This window comes from Buteo buteo, chromosome 18 (genome assembly GCF_964188355.1).
Source record: "Buteo buteo chromosome 18, bButBut1.hap1.1, whole genome shotgun sequence".
Lineage (NCBI taxonomy): Eukaryota > Metazoa > Chordata > Aves > Accipitriformes > Accipitridae > Buteo > Buteo buteo.
Window position 1 is genome coordinate 9,259,523 of NC_134188.1, and position 16,464 is coordinate 9,275,986.

The window sequence follows — 16,464 nt, forward strand, 5'->3', positions numbered from 1 at the left end:
ATAACTTCAGTGTGCTAAACAACTGAGTGACAGAGAATAGTTATAATGTGTTTATTAGATTTTGTACTGCGCTTATGACCCAAGCTCTGGACATGCTCCAGGCCCCAGGCTCTCTTTGCAGGGACAACAAGCTGATGGTTGTGGTTGGGCTTTGGACATCCACCCAACCCTACCTTCTTCTCCTCAGGTCTTTGGAGTTACAACTCTCAGCTTTGGAGCACCACAATGTCAATGTTATCTCCTGCCTGCAGTTTGCTTCTGCATCAGAAATGGATGAAATGTGGTTGGTTCCCCCCCCCCCCCCCCCCTTACCCTAAGCAATGTCTTCAAGAGAACAGTGACTTGCAGGAAAAGCAACCTGTCTTCTCCTTAACTCATCTGGGTGGAGGCTGCTGGTCAAGCAGAGGAGGACGGGCCCTTTGGAGACATGCACATAGGGTCTTCAGGCAGTGCTGCTCAGCCTGATAAATACAGCAGAACTAACTTGCACCTCTGAGGCCATAAAGTGAGTCCTTCCTGTACTTGTGCTTTGTGGGATGGAGCCTCTGCCCTCCAAAATTGCATTTTCTTGCCAGGTGAATAGTATGATACTATTTCTAAAAGTGTAAGGGAAAGTGTGCAGACCATGCTATTTAATTTCCTCATCTACTGCAAATAATAGAAGATTTCTGGATCTATCATGTGGAGACACAATGTAAATGCTTTAGAGAGAGACTTTTAAGCAGCTGGCCAAAGAAACTGATGGCGCTGTGCAGATCAGCAGCCAAGGAAGCCACTTCAGGTCATCGATCCATCTCTTCCTGCTGGAGACGTCATCATCCACCCTGAGCCTTCTCTCTGTTTACGTACACAGTCTTTGCTCAAGCTCCAAGCATTGATTTACAGAAAAGTAGCTGTGAGAATTCAAACAGAAAAAAAAAAGATGTATTTCCATGTGGTGAGCGTGAAGGCTCAGCTGAGCTGAAGGCAATGGGAGCACCTGGGCCAGCAATACCCCAGCCTGACTTCTGACAGCAAGGCAGCAGAAGTGCTCAGAGTCCAGCAGCAGATCAGAAAAAACAGGTAGTTCCTGGGATGGGACCACCTCACCCTGTGAGCCAGGGACACGCTTCCCTCCCTCCCCTCGCATTACGTGCACGCAGCTTCCCATCGCTCCTCTGCTCTGCTGCCGACGTGATCAGTCATGGTTCGTGCACACCATGATGAGTTTTGCGATCAGCATCCCCGGAGGTACGTTGCTGTACTATTTCCACCCAGCTGCTGGGGAGGGACCTTCACGTTTCACTCCAGTGCCTCCCTTTGCCCTGAAAGGAGGCACCGTCCTATGATACGCTCAGGCTGGATACAGTAAAACAGCAGATGTTCACAGCTGAGCAGAACATTTGCATTAAGCAAATTACCAGTGGTCACAACTGATGAAGGGCAACACTATGGGTTTTTTAGGCCAACCGCTTATTCCATCTGCACCGGTATCGCCCCGCTCCACTCCTTGTGGCAGGGCTGGCAGGCTGTGCCTGTGCCCGCATGTAGGGCTGGAGAGGGAAGGAACGGGGTCCCAGCAAGTTTGGCATGCTGGCCCTAGCCAGGCACTGCAATCTGGCAAAAATACAATTCAACAGCTCTGTGTATTCTCAGTAGTCATTTTATCACAGCTTATAGCAGCTTCTGCTGTATCTTTGCATTCATCAGATAACTATTCTATTTACCCCATGATATTCAGGGCTAGGCCACTAATAATTACACAGTGGAATATGAATAGATGTGTAGCAGTACTTGAAAGGAGACCAGGTCCACTGGCACATCTAAATCCAAATTCTGCTACTAAATGACTGATGTGGCTACTTAACCCCGGAGTTTTAGTCTTCTTAGTAAGCGAACTGAGAGGAAACAGCCTATTAAATACAAATTACAACATTAAAAATGAACAGACAATCTGTAACCACTTATACGTTTGAAACTCCCTGAGTAAATTTACTGAAAGTGAGCAGTTTTGTTGTGCAGACAGGAACACAAAGCTGTCTATAACTCACTGCTCTTGAGTTTTTTTGTGGTTTGTGTTTGTTTTTTTTTTTTTTTATGAAACAAAACCAGCCCATCAATAAGGAAAATGAATCTTTATTTTTTTCTCTAAAAGCAGAATCCATGTACATTTTTTTTGTATGGTGTAGAAGGTGGTTTTAAGATGTGAATAGTCACATCACAGAAATAATACAGAACAACCAGTGAAGGAATGAAGAGCCAGTTTGACAATTGCTTTATCAAGTAGTCCAAACATTGTTTTTAACTAATGCTTTTTCTGGAGTGGACTTCAGGACAGTATTAAAATCTTACCTACTCAACACAAGTACAGAGATAATGAGGGGGGAAAGAACTACAAAACACAATTATTGCTGCTGTATCTGCATTTCTGTTTCCTTGGAGGATGTTCTGTAATATGCTGGTAAAACATTTCTTAAATATCAGTTTCATTAAGAATGTCATTCAGATAAATAAAAAGTAACCAACCAGCCAACCTAAGATGGTAAATTAGACTTCATCTGAGACCAAAAGAAAAAAGGTCATTCTATAAAAAGCGGAGAGGTTTTGTTTTACAAGGTGAAGAGTAGATTGTTACACCTTTGAAACACTGAAAATGAATGTGCTTAAATATCTAAGTAGATTTGGGTTGTAGGCGTTCCCAACAACCACAACACGCAATCCTGACCAAATGACCTGTCAGCACCAGTGAGATCTCCCCTCCTTCTGGGAGCAGGCGCCTCCCCAGCTGTGCTCCAGCCTAGCCCTCCCACACTTAAACACACACCAGTTTTACTCTGGGCTTCTCTAATGACACTAAAATCAGCCCATGTGAGTACTTGGGCTCAGGTCAGGCATACGTGTAAGTGTTCAGGAACCTGGGCCCTCCAACAGCTACTAAGTCCAAGAGAGGGGACGAGAACTATTGCAATCATTTAGCTTAAAGAGTAGACAGAGTAATAAACACTTCACGCACAAGTTATGACAACCCTTTAAGATCTGAAAATGGAAGCTGGAAAGTTATTTAAAGCATATTTGTAACTATGAACAACACACTGTATTTGATAGCGCCTTTATAAACATCTCCTACATACTTGACATGTACCAGTGTATTACCTTGTAATGCACTGCAAGGAAAACCCAGCATACGGTAGGATGATTCACATGCAAACAGACATTTCACATGTGATTAGATGACTAGATCACCAGTTTCTGAGGAAACTTTAAGATATATGAAATGTATTCGAAAACAGCTAAAGATAAAGTCTGAACATCTCTCACATTACCTAGCAAAAGGTTAGCTGGAACAGTCATTTAACACAGGTGATTTTAGGATTAGTTACATGGTTAGTCTAAACAATATGCATATTTAATTTGAACAAAAGTCTTAAACTATACTTCTCTAAAATTTACAAAGAATATAAAACACATGACTTGACATTTATAAAACCTCAGCCCTTTTATAAAAAAACAAAATGAGGCCATAGAATTTTAAGTTTAAATCTATTGTTTTTTCCTCTTGGCAGTTTTAGTTCCTATGATAAATAAAAAATATAAACGGCACTCCACCATAGCCTTATAATGCAAGGAATAAATTAGCAAGAGTCACACTGTAAATCAAAATAAATAATTTCTAAATTATTTTTATTTTTAAAAATGGTCTCTTTAATTGCACAGTATTTTAAATTTTCAGTAGCAATGAAAAGTCAGTTGGGTATTTTTCTAAATGCTCCAGAGAGTATGAAAGCATTGTGTCTCATTTTTCAAGCTTTACACATCGAAAATACCTTGGTCAAACCATCAACTGATAAATGTTTTGGTAGTCTTTTACTGAGGCAAGACGCTGCGGTATCTCTCACCCAAGGCATTTAGTCCTCCGGCGCTCACCTTGCTGCGGCAAAAGCCTCCAGCTTCCGTTCCAAGTGAGGTACTCTGGTTTATACCGATAGCTTTGATTTTTTTGGAAAAGTGTTCACCATTAGCTATGACTTTCACAGCAGATCATCAACAGCTCCACAACAGTCCACATACTTTGAGGCTGCAAAAGTCTCCTTCAAGGGCTTCACCAGACTGGCACGCCTTCTTTTCGGGGCATCACACGAACATAACAGGCTTTTGGCTCTCCCCAGAGCTATTTTGCAGTGAAGGACCAAGCTACAGTTCAGACATACCAAAGAAAATAGGACACCTGAAAAGATGTGATCTTAACCTCAGACTATTAGCAGTAGTCTTAAACCCACTTGCCAAGTATATGTGAGTGTGTGTATATACATATATATGCACACACACCTATTTAAAAAAAAAAAAAAACAAAACCCAAGAAGACAACAAAGCTATGAATACTGTCATAGCCTGGGCATATTTAGCTCCAAATTAGGTATCCATGGGACATGTTAAAAAACTCTAAATATTGGCAACACGTTGTTGTATACAAAACAGTTGTGGGCAGGTGCCCAATGTAAATGCATTCAAAATACTGTGTATCTATATACTATTACTGATGTAGCTATAATAGCTTGCGATTGTATCTAAAAATACAGAGTTTCTGCTAAGTAACAAAACAACTCTCAAGTACTGAAGACAAGGGAAAGTGTTGCCCTCTTCTTTGCAGTGGGACAGGCCTAACTTGAAGGTACTTAACCCTTCACTGCAATTCTAGCACTCAGCTGGGCCAAAGACAGTGTCACTGACCTACCTTTACTGTTTCAGTAACACAGAATGTTACAGTTCAGTTATTTGCATCAATGCAATTACATTGACAAATGTAGTATTTGACCGGTATCATTGCATTCATGTTTATTACTGGTGTCCTCTCTAAAGGCTGTTAAATATATAGACTGATCTCTTTATCATGGAGGAGTTCACACACAACTCCTCACTCTCTCTAAGATCACAGCAAAAACAAAGGAAATATCAAGGCCAATATTTTGTCCACAGTAGATCTGCTTTACCCAACGTAAGAGTGTCTAAGGGCAACTAGCACATCATTGCACAACATTAAAAACCACCAAATTACCCCTGTTCTTATATTTTTAAAGCATTTTTAGTGCTTGAGTACAAAGCACAGAACCTATTACAGGAATTTTCTAGCAATCAACACACTTTCAGGGATTTAATACTGCATTAAACGTATGCAGAGGCAATCAATACTGATAACCCAGGTCTGGGCGCTGCACCACACAGTCCCACGCATTTCCTCGCACCGTTTGAACAACGTGGCTAAGCCCTGCTGATCCAGTACTCGAGGCCAGACTGCTACATGTACATGGTAGGAAGCATTCTGATGCTCACATGATAGGGAAAAAGACAAAATGCCTCTATTACATACGTGTTTCTGTTCATGCTAAAAGGAATTCAACTTTTGGCAGACCTAAATTCCTACATAAAAAAATAAATGTAGAAACCCATTAAAAACACAAATAGAATAATTGCATTATTAAAACAGCTACATCTACACTATGGTGTAGTACTTAAGTGTAATTCAATTTAAAAAAATCTTAGTGTACAACTAAGATGAGACCCATTTCCCAGTCCAGACCTCAGCGTCAGCGCTGCATCGATCTCTACATTATAACATGCTCTACGGATGACGACCAACCAAATCCAGGGAAATACTGATGCCACAGGTGAAGAGGTCCTCTCCCTAAACAGACAACGCAGGACAGATGGCGTAGAGCCCCGCCGGTATCGCCGCAGGGACAGGCGACGGCAGATCCCACAGCCCATCAGCAGTGGAAGCTGCATGAGCACTACGTCCTGAATTGGTTTGCTGAACATGGTTCAGATTATTGGATATGTCTATAAGCACAATGCTCTTTAGAAGCATTTACTGTATACCCAAACCCTACTCGCTGCAACACACGGTGTCACACAAGTAGTGAAAACATCTTCGTATTCAAAGGTGCTTGGACATCATTTTCAGGCAGCATTTTACCTTTATTTTAGTGAGTTCCCACTACAAAGATTTTAGAAGGAAGATGCCAATAGTTTCTTTTTTCTTTTTAATATGTGAAATCCAGACAGACACCTAAATAAATACCTACTTTTACTTGCCTAAGTCTATTCTATGTCTGAAATCTCTAATTTTTAAATAAGGGATAAAATGTTGCCCAAAAGACTAGTTATAGTTATGCATTTCTGTTTCTACTAAATCTACAAATCAAAATAGTTCTCAGTTAAAAAGATACAATTTGTATCAACCGTAAAAGGTACTTTCTGGTTCTTCAGGGCCTTACTTTAAATTCCAGCAAGTGTACCAAAATTATCAGCAGTAATAGTGTAAACTAGTGATTTTTCTTTTTTAACACTGAACATTGTTACAATGGATGGAAACCTAAAACTGTTGGCAGTCACGTAAGTACATCTGACATCAATTGCAAAATCTATTTCTATTATATATATATATAAATAAAAAAAGCTTACGAGGTGCTAGTAAAACCCATGACTTAAAACCAGAAATATCCCTTACTAATACTAAACCAGACTTGGTTTGTCTGTTTCTAAAACTACACTATTTGTGGCAAGAATCAGGCCTATACAATGCAACAGGCCAAAACCTAACTTCAGGAACACATACAGTATCTTCTCTCCCAGCAACCCTCCTCTCACTAACCAAAACAGAAAGAAAAAAAAAAAAAGTTTAAGTTATTATTTTGAGCTACAATATCATTACTATAGTGCAGTTAAAAAACGTTGCATATCCTCAACACACAAAACCTTTTCAGGCCAGCCTTGATAAATAGCAAGAAAAATCAAACAGTATCTTAAATACAAAACTTGCATTGAGATAATTAAATTCATTTAAAAACAGGTAAATATTTTATGAAAAGCATATTTTATCCAGTACACTTGTGCAGCAATACAAAGAAGAAACACATAAAACAACTAAATGGGGCCCTACTATTTCAGGCCCCCTTCTACTGACCAGAAATACATAGAGCTGGGTAACAACACACGGGAACTGAAACAGGGTGGCCTGGTTTAGGGACATTCTGAGTGTTTGCAGCTTATGTTAGGTTCAAAGGGGGCTGCAAATCCTCAGCACCTGGGAAAAGCAGGCAATAAGGCTTTTGCCTTATCCATAAGTTAGTTAAAAAAAAAAAAAAAAAGAAAAAAATGAAAAAGATTTTTTTCCTCCTCTGATTGCATCTGATCTTCCTAATTGACTGCATCAACAAACTATTTTAAACAAAACAAAGCAAGCAATGAAAAGTGCCATACTATAAATTACCAATATATTGTTACCCATTTCACTGTTAACTGGTAACTTAATTATTTGTTTAAAAAAAATGAAGTCAGTGCTGTAGTAAATCTTTGTTTCCTATAAATAGATGATTATAGCACAAAAAAGCTCACAATAACAAACATACATACATACTTATGGTGTTGTAAAAAGTTCAAAAACTTGGCTTGAAAATTGCCTGCCAGAAGTAGCAAAATCCTCTTTCTGCAGGTTGTTTTAATACCATGCAGCCCAAGGACAAACATCCAGCGAGTTAAAAAACGAAACTAAAAATCCCAACATGTAACAAGGATAGAAAGTGCTGCATATAAACCCCTGATGCACCAAAGATTATAACCAGAGACCACAGATTTTTTTTTTTTATATATATATATATATATTAATTTAAACTGGAACATTCTCCAGCTGTGAAAATAGCCATTTAAAAATTTTCAAACTAGAACACAAAACATATCTGGTACTTCCGATGCATGGGGCTATACATACAGACTCCATGATACAGTATTTCACATAAATGGATTACTATATAACCTCCTTGCTGAGAAGGAGATCCCAAATGCTATTGTAGCAAACCTCCCTCAGCATTAGAGCTGAGCTGAAAACTACTAGACACCACAAAGATGCATCATCTCTCAATAACCTAGCTGAGATTTTTCCACTAAGATGGCTGCAGCGAGCTGCTGAGCGTCCGTCACGTGAGGGTTCTTCTTCATAACGATCCTCACAAGATCAGGGGGGAAGATGTTGCAGAGGTTAATGTAAACCTTCTCCCGGGTGTCTTGGTGCCTTGGAGGGTCTTGCGGGATTCCACAGTAAGGTACGCGCCAGGTCTGGTCCTGCTGTTCAGGTAAGCTTTGGAAGGCAAACTGCTCGTAACACGGCTGTGTGGGGTTACTTGGCAAGGAGTAGGTCTGGCGGTAGCCATATGCATCCATCCCATAACTCTGCCTATCCCAACTTCCAAGCCCATCTTGGCCAGAATAAGGCTTTCTGTGTCTTAATGGAGAATTATCATATAAACGCGAGTCTGAAATGCTGTCTATTCTCGTGGACACGAGGGCTCTGCCCAGATGCATGGTCTTTGAATGTGATGAACTCTGAGATGTAGAGTAGTCATTCGGACAACTAGAACGAGCACCGACTGTTGGATGCTGTAGATGCACAGCCATGTATGGAATTGGAGGTTTGTGGTGATGCTTTGGTTCTTCATGACTATAGCTTTGCACTCGTGTGAGAGGCTCGTGGTAGCTCTGTAGGAAGGGCTGAGTGTTAAGGCGGCCATGGGGGTGCATATGTTGGCACTTCAAGTTCTCCTCTAGCTGTGGGTCAGGTGAACTCATGTAAGACCGATCGCTGTAACCCACATAGGAATCACTACTGCCACAGCTAACACTCCCTTCGCTGCTGCAGTCGGAAGCTACAGAGCTAATCCTATAATCTGTGTCCACGGAGAAGCGCCTTTCAGGACTACGTGGACCAGATATACTTAGATTTGAATATGCACTCAGCATAGAGTAATACCCTACATCCACAGGAGACTCACATTTTGGATACCGGTCATAAGGCATTGGCGTTCCGTGATTTTTGGTTGCCATCATCACTGTAGGATACTGTCCCTGTGGTCTTTGATCCTGAGGTGGGAAGTGAACTCCGGATGGAAGGCCATTAGTTAAAGGTGCAGTACTTTGGGGTTTTGCAGTAGAGGAACTTGGTATACTAACTAAAGAAGGTACAGACCTGGTTTCCAATTTGTTTTTGGTGGGAAGCTTTTCCTCCAAGTCTTGATAGACTTGAGTCCTTATACTAGGATCCGATTGCCTCTTTGGAGCAGCACGCTTCAGCTCAGAAGTGCCATCATTTTTAGTGCTACAGGGAACACTATTGCTTTTTACCAGTCCTCCTTCACTTGTAGTTTTGGCAGCTGTGCTTCTAGACATGGCACGAAGTTCATCAGCTACAGATCGCTGAGGCTGATTTCCTCTTTCTGGATGATAGTATTTGCATTTGTGTCCATAGGTACATTTCTTCCCTATTAATACAAACATAATCAGATAAAAAAACTCTTCAACCAAAATCTGCTAATCATCAAACAATAGAAATGCCCCTCATTTAAAGTTTTACTGATGATTTGAAAGATCTTGCAAATGGTTTTGTGTGACACAGGGTGACATTTAAGGTCTCCTCTCTTGTATTGTGGGGAAAAAGAGGCACTGGTAGCATGCTGCAGCTAGTGCTCCAGGAAGGCAGACCAACACTACCAGCCACATTTTGAGCTGAACACGACACTGTCAGTGTGTCTGTACACACCTGCTGTATTGGGCCAAAGAGATATACAGACAGAAAACTTAACAGGAGAGTCCCACAGAGTCATAAGACCAGCAGGTTTCAGCTCAGTCAAGATGGTGGTGTCCCTGTAGGGATGCTCAGTAGCTAAACTTCTAACAGCTCAGTCAATTTTCTGGAAGAAAAAACTTTGATGTCTTATGACCAAATCACATTACAAAAAGGCTTTCTGGAACCTGCAGAATTTAGGTGCTGTTTTGGATCTATTCCTATGAACGATTTATGCTCCTTTAGTTCAGCTGGTAGACAGAAATGTTCTCTAACTAGCACATGAAAAAAAAGCACTTTAGTTTCCACCATCAGTTCATTATTTCAACCATTCTCAGGTTAAGACAACAATGTAAAAATCTCTGTTAAAAAGCTTTTATTTTTGGCAGTGTTAAAGTAAAGCAGGAGCTTGGTTCCCAGTCCCAGCAGTACAGAAAAACTGACAAGTTAAATCAAATTACCGTATGGACATGGTTGCTTCTTATGTTCTGGCACAATAGGCTTCTTCCTAAGAAAATTGTCCAGACTTGGACCATGGCGGCCAAGAGGATCATCAGGAGGCATAAATCTATAAAGAAAAAAAAAAAAAAAAAAAAAAAAAGTATTATGGAAGCAAGCAAGCCTTTTTATATTCCTCATGCAATGACCAAGAACCTCATGGCTATGTCCTACATCATAACCTGCCATGCTGACATTTTTAAGCCTGGGTGTTTTGAGAGCTGTTTTGAAAGGCCACCTTTCTGCTTGCAGGTACTGCCTGAGAGATGAGTCATAGAAATAGACTGTGTGGACACTCCTAGTCTGGTTCAGACACCTTTAGTCTAGCTCTGCTGACTGCTCTGTGGCAAACCAGGGCTGCACACAACCCATTCCTAAATGAAAGTAAGGGCAGCAATACAGGCAGCAATTTCTTAAAATGCCACAACTAACTTTGCAAAACTGTTCTGATTGTCTAGGACTCCTCCATCAGTATTTAGGCACTCAAATACAAGTGTCTGCTTGGCAGAGTACCAAGTCCCTCCCACTACAAGAAGCCATCAGTAATAACTGCAGTTGATCTGTATGCCAGGGTATGAAGATACCCTAGGTGGATCTAAGCAGACAGTTGAACTAGAGATCTCCTGAGGTTCATTCCAACATGGGTTTTTCTAAGACTCTAGTATTTAGGAGTCTAACCACAGGCACTCAAAAATGCTGTCTCAGTGTATCAAGAGAATTGGAATATTATACCATAGTATACATCAAATATAGCATACACATTGGCATACACCAAAACAGTTAAAATTGCATAAAAAATATAAAAATACTGTTATAAAAAAGCTCTAGCAAAAACCAGATTTCGAATACTTTTAATCAGAAGACCAAATCTATGATCAACTATTCCTCCTGTTTTCCTACATGTACCTAACAATTTGGGTGTAACATAAGAAATTCATACAAGTCTTCAAACTGTCCTTTCCTCAGTTATTTTAGTGACACATATAAAGACAGAATGACTTACTTGTCATTAACAAATGAATACATCAGCAAGCGTTCATCTATGAACTTCTTCCATTCAGGCTTTTCATTAGCTAGATCCCTGTAGTTATCATTAGAAACAATGATGCCATCTGAATCAAAGGCCAACTTCACTATAAATCGGTCATCGTAGCATACCACCCTTCTCCCTTGCACTCGGCGGGATGGTGTGAACACCAGAATCTTCTCCTTTTCTAATTTACGCAAGATTTCTTGATCTACAAGGAATAAGAATCAAAAGTTAAAAAAAGAAAAAAAGAAAAAGATAGTAGTTTAATCTCCAAAGATATTAGATTTGGGGAAGAAAAGCCAAGCATTTAGGACTAAACATGTCTTAAATGGTTATAGTCCAGCAGAAGGTGTGTGATATACGATATTTGAAGTTACAGTCAGCAGGCAACTGGCAATACTTTCAAAAAACCCCACAAACAAATCAAAACCTTCTCCACACCATTTCTCTAAGACTAACACAGGGGACCTTGTTCATGTTGCTGTGGTTCAAAAGAAACACTACTTATCAAAATGTCTGTGAAAAGCTCTGTTTGAAGGGGTGGTTTTAAACATTACTGAAGGTTTCAGCGAATAGGACGGCTACACCCAAGTACAGCCAAGGGTTTCCTGTAACTGAGCTCGTTGGTAAAGACAGACCTCTTCCACGTCTTTGTGGTACCCAGCAAGAAACATCTTTTGAAATAATTCCAGTAGCTCATGTTAATGGGACTGTCTCATAAAGGTCTCTGCCTACTGAGAGAATGGGTTACTACTAGTACCCTCAAGGACTAGAAAACCCACATTCTATACAAACACTCAGGATCTTCACAAACATTAACAGCATCCCCTAAAAAGACCTCTGATGCCATCTTGTAACCAACAGCAAATGTGGTTTTGTTTTTTGTTTTACCTCCAGTAATAGTTCAGCATGTATCTTTCCTTAAAAGGTTTACAAATTTATATACAAGGTCTTATCAAATCCAAACAGATTTCTCTTTAATCCTGCTAAATAAGCATGTTTAACATTTTATGTAATTCCTTCTTTTCCTACACAGTCTGTCAATCACCTATCCAAAAGCATTTTCTCTTTCTTTGTGTGGAACCTGGAGATCCCAAGGAGCTTTGAAAGATGGGCTCAGGCTACTAAGGAGGTTGAACCTAGCACTGGGGCACACACCCCTTGTATTGATTCCCCTAAAGCTAAGCAACATCTAAAATGGCAGAAGATGCTTGCGCAGTGAATATGAGTCACGGCTTTTAATAATGGTTGAGATCTCAAATAACTCAACTGTTTTGTAGCATAAGAAACTTAACAGGGAACATGTTCCATCTAGGAAAAAAACAAAGACTCCAACAGGAAGAAATACAGCATTAATATTACATATAAGCAATATATTTGATACAAGCATTTATCTGCTTAGTAGAAAAAGCAAAAGATTTTAAATGAAATCCAACCTTTTTGTATTCACACACCCCCCCCCATGCAGTAAATGATGAGTAGGAGTATGAAGGAGGGTGATTTTTTTTCCCCACTAAGAAAGAATAAAAAAAATCTGCCGTGTAATGATTGGTAGGTAATAATAAGAAAGATGCAGCTGTTGTTTAGTCCAAGAAGCTTCTCATGAATACTGACAGTCTAGAACCATCCTCACATTAGTCATCTACGACTTTTCCAAAATTCCAGGTGGCCACATATTTCAGGTGTGTATCTCTGGAAATGGAGTGTCAGCACAATGTATTTCTCAAGGCTAGTAGCAAACAGGCTCCCTGCATCCTGATAAGAAAACTGAAGAACCTCTGTTTTACAGAAGATAACCTGCTTTGAACTTCCTCCCATTTTCAGGGTCCATGATGACACATGGCAAACTGATTTTTCATTGCTAGACAACTGGTCAATTCTAAGTCTTGCTACTTTCTTGAAAATCCTTTTGGGGCTTCTAGCCCTGTCCACAGCTTGCAGATATCACAATTTATTTCTAAATAGCCAAATCTTTACTACTTAGCCAGTGCTCTTCTCATACCTCAAACACTAGTACAGTGAAAGAGAAAGGCTTCAAGAGAAAGGCTGCACACTGTCTGTGATGAGGGGAGAACAGCAGCTTTCCAAACATTTTCTTGCATCAACATCATATAGTCTAGTAGCAATCAAGCAAATGCAATGAAGTGTTGTGAAGATCTTTCCAGACACTTGAAAATGCATGTGGTAATCAGAACATGCTTCCATACTCTTTTAGAAGCCATAGCTACTACTCCCAAAAGCTTCCCCTGCTTTCAAGGTAGCCAAGTTAAAAAAAAAAAACAAAAAACCAACAACCCCAAAAAAACCCAAACCCCAATCCCTTCTCCCTCCCTAAATTCTAGTTTGATTTTTTTAACCCCAGATTCTCCTCTGCTTCAACTTTAGGGCAGAGGGAGGACGACTCTCCAGCCTTCACACAGAATCAATTAGTTTGATCAGGAAATAAATACCTATACACCAATTTTTTTTTCTAGATAAACACATTCAAAATTAAAATTTTCAAAAGCTGTCTCACTTGTTAATAGTAACAATGAAAAGGGGAACTGTTCCCTTTCTGTCAGGATAATTCCTGTAACCCCGTGCATGGGCAGTGACTCACTGCAGGTGACCGGCAGACAGACTAGTCTGGCAGAATCTGCTCACCACTAGAAAGATCACCCAGTGAACCATTAACTTCAAACCTCTTCACTGCCAATGCTACATGGGCATAACAGTTTTAAAAAATGGAAATTACATTCTTCAGGAAATAAGTAGCAATGTTAATGGAAAATTTATCAGGCAAGCAGAAAAGGAGGACTTGGAGAGCACTGCTTTGTCTTTTTCCTTCCTGAAGATCACAGTGAAGTTACTACACCAAAGATACTTTCTATTACAGTCTTCCATTTCTAAAGATTTGTTCATTTGAGCAGTAGCACTCATGCTGCGCAAAGCATCAAAAAAACCAGCAAGGTGGAACAGAGCTTACCTGTGATAAGAGCATCAGGTCTTGACTGTTCTTTCCTCCATGCTGGCACAAACACAGTAACATCCTTGTGGCCTCTTTCCAAAAACCAGTCTACCGCCAATTTGATTCCTCGACATGAAAACACTTCTTTGTTCCCATGGCTGAAACAGACATTAAAATTCCTTATTATAGGACTTTTTTTTCTGCTATGATGGTAAGCAGAGCACAGTGAAACGCGGATCTCAAGCCATGCTCTTCACTTGCTCCTTGGTCTCGAAGGGCAGCTGGGAGTCAGTCTGAGCCTTGCCCAAACATTGCCATCACTTGCAAAATGGTGTGGGAGAGGCATACTAGATCTGCCAAACGTTTTTAGCATCTGTACACAGATTTGACAAGTAAGGAAAAATATAAGTAGGGAGTGTTAAAAATCCTCATAGCCCAACCTAAAGTACTGGGTATAACAGGCACCACGGAGACTTGATGAGGGAAAGCAGGAGGCCTGAAATACCAACATGAACGACTGCAACGTGCAGCCAGACGAGTACTGAGCACTGATGCGCATGGCGGAGGGGGAAGAGGCAGCAGATCCCCGCTACAGGGGCTCTGTGAGGTCCCATCCGAACAGGGAGAGGAAAAGGTCTCCAAGCCCAAGGGGATAGCAGGCACACTGCAGGGCAGATTAGACAAACTGGAGAGACTGTCCAAAATCAACACGACAAAACTAAGAATTTGCTTAGTACTGCACTTCAGAAGGAAAAATTAATTGTGTATTAAAGAAGCTGTGGAGAGACAGTTAAGCAGAAGCTGATCAGACACAAGCAAAACAAAAGATGTGCATCTGTTGTGCAATAACAGTCTGAGGTAAGGCAAGAGACACAATTGTGTAATTTTCTAAAGGCAGATGAGTCCTCAGTCAACTTCTACATCCAGTTTCGGGCACGACTTATTCAAAAGACACAGATGAAGTGGAAAGAATCCAAAAGAAAGTGAAACGAGACCTATGGGAAAAGGCTGAAGGAAGTGCATTTAGTTAATCTGGAGAAAAAAGGCAGTGTGTGGAAGAAGAAAACAATCTTCAATATATAGAAGGTAATTAGAGGACAGCAATCAACCATTGGCTGTCCATAGAAAAGTTCTGGTAGCAGGGAGCTGCAGGGTGGCCTCTGTGAAAAGAGGTCAGGGGCTGCCCCATCCCAGGCATGCCCAGCTCTAGCCAGCTCCACAACTAAGGAGAAAGGAATGAGGGAACACCAAGGCTCGAGGAGGAGGAGGTGCTCCATGAGGAGCAGGTACACCCCCAGAGGGACTTGCAGCCTGCGGAGAACAGGAAAAGCGCGAGAAGGAAGGAGCAGCGCAGAAAAACTGCGACGTCCTGAGCCCAACCCCCTGCACTGCTCACTGAGTGTCACCTGCAGCCATGACGAGGCGCAGGAGAGGTGTCTGCAGCGAGGCTGTGATGAGGAAGCGGGGAGGACAGGGGTTTGGAGTGAAGCGAGCCTGGGAAAAGGAGAGATGTTTTTCCCCCTAAGTATTTTAATGTTTGTCTTTTTTTGTTTCCCAATACCTGAATCAGTAATTAAGTGTTTGTTAACTGGCTATAAATTAAGTTAAATTCCCCAAGCTGAGTCTGTTTGGCATGCAACAGTACTTGGTGAGTGATTTCCCTGTCATTATTTTGACCCGTGAATTTTCTTGCTCCTGTTCCTCCTGTTTTCTCCCCCATTCTGCTGGTGGGGAGAGCTGTGGCTGACCCACGATAGTCCCATTGGGTAGGGACAGAAAAGTCCTTAACTAGCGTAAGGAACAGTTAAGCAGTATCTTAGAAAAAGCCGCCTAACTGATCAATGGAACAGTCTGCCCATGGATTTTGGGATCTCCTCACCAGACACTTTGTAGAACAAGTCAGATGGCTCCTCTGGGGCCAGTCTGGGCTCTCCATGCTCAGGAGGAGACGAGCAACTTTTGTGAGGTCTCTCCCAAGCCCACAGCTCTATCTAGCAGAAGAAACACAGGGGCATCGCAGCAAGCTGTTACTTTTCGCTTGGCTGGCTTGTCGTGTATAGCAGGTATGCCATGATCTGCTTTCCACAAAGGTAAAAGACAATTCTTTCACCGTGGAGTGATTTGTGAAAGCGACAGTATGATGATGGACAGCCACAGCGATCCTAAAAGCTCCTACTGGCATGTTTCGAGGTAAACAAAACCACCAGAAAGTTTTTTTGTTGTTTTTTTTTCCAGTAGGACCATTTTAAAGTACCTACTATTTCCAGCTTTCTAAAACATAGCACCGCTGTACATTCCTTGATACTTTGAGGGAGCTTGAGTAATTCTGCAATGGATGAAGTGCCACAGTAAAAGTGAGAAAAAAATTGAAATAATGTTCAGATTCCAGAAGCATACAAA

General features: G+C 41.0%; 1 protein-coding gene across 4 annotated transcripts in view; it reads right to left on the reverse strand.

Moving 5' to 3' along the window:
- Positions 1-2,099: 2,099 nt before the first annotated feature.
- The window catches only part of ZC3H12C (zinc finger CCCH-type containing 12C), a 46,161-nt gene continuing 31,796 nt past the window's right edge, over positions 2,100-16,464 (reverse strand). For all 4 annotated transcript variants that reach the window (XM_075049974.1, XM_075049973.1, XM_075049972.1 and 1 more), the window contains exons 3-6: positions 14,083-14,222; positions 11,091-11,325; positions 10,051-10,157; positions 2,100-9,287 (exon numbers count right to left, since the gene is read on the reverse strand). In XM_075049974.1, coding sequence (XP_074906075.1) covers positions 7,891-9,287; positions 10,051-10,157; positions 11,091-11,325; positions 14,083-14,222 — 1,879 coding nt within the window. In that variant the 3' untranslated portion in view covers positions 2,100-7,890. The remainder of the gene's footprint in view (positions 9,288-10,050; positions 10,158-11,090; positions 11,326-14,082; positions 14,223-16,464) is intronic.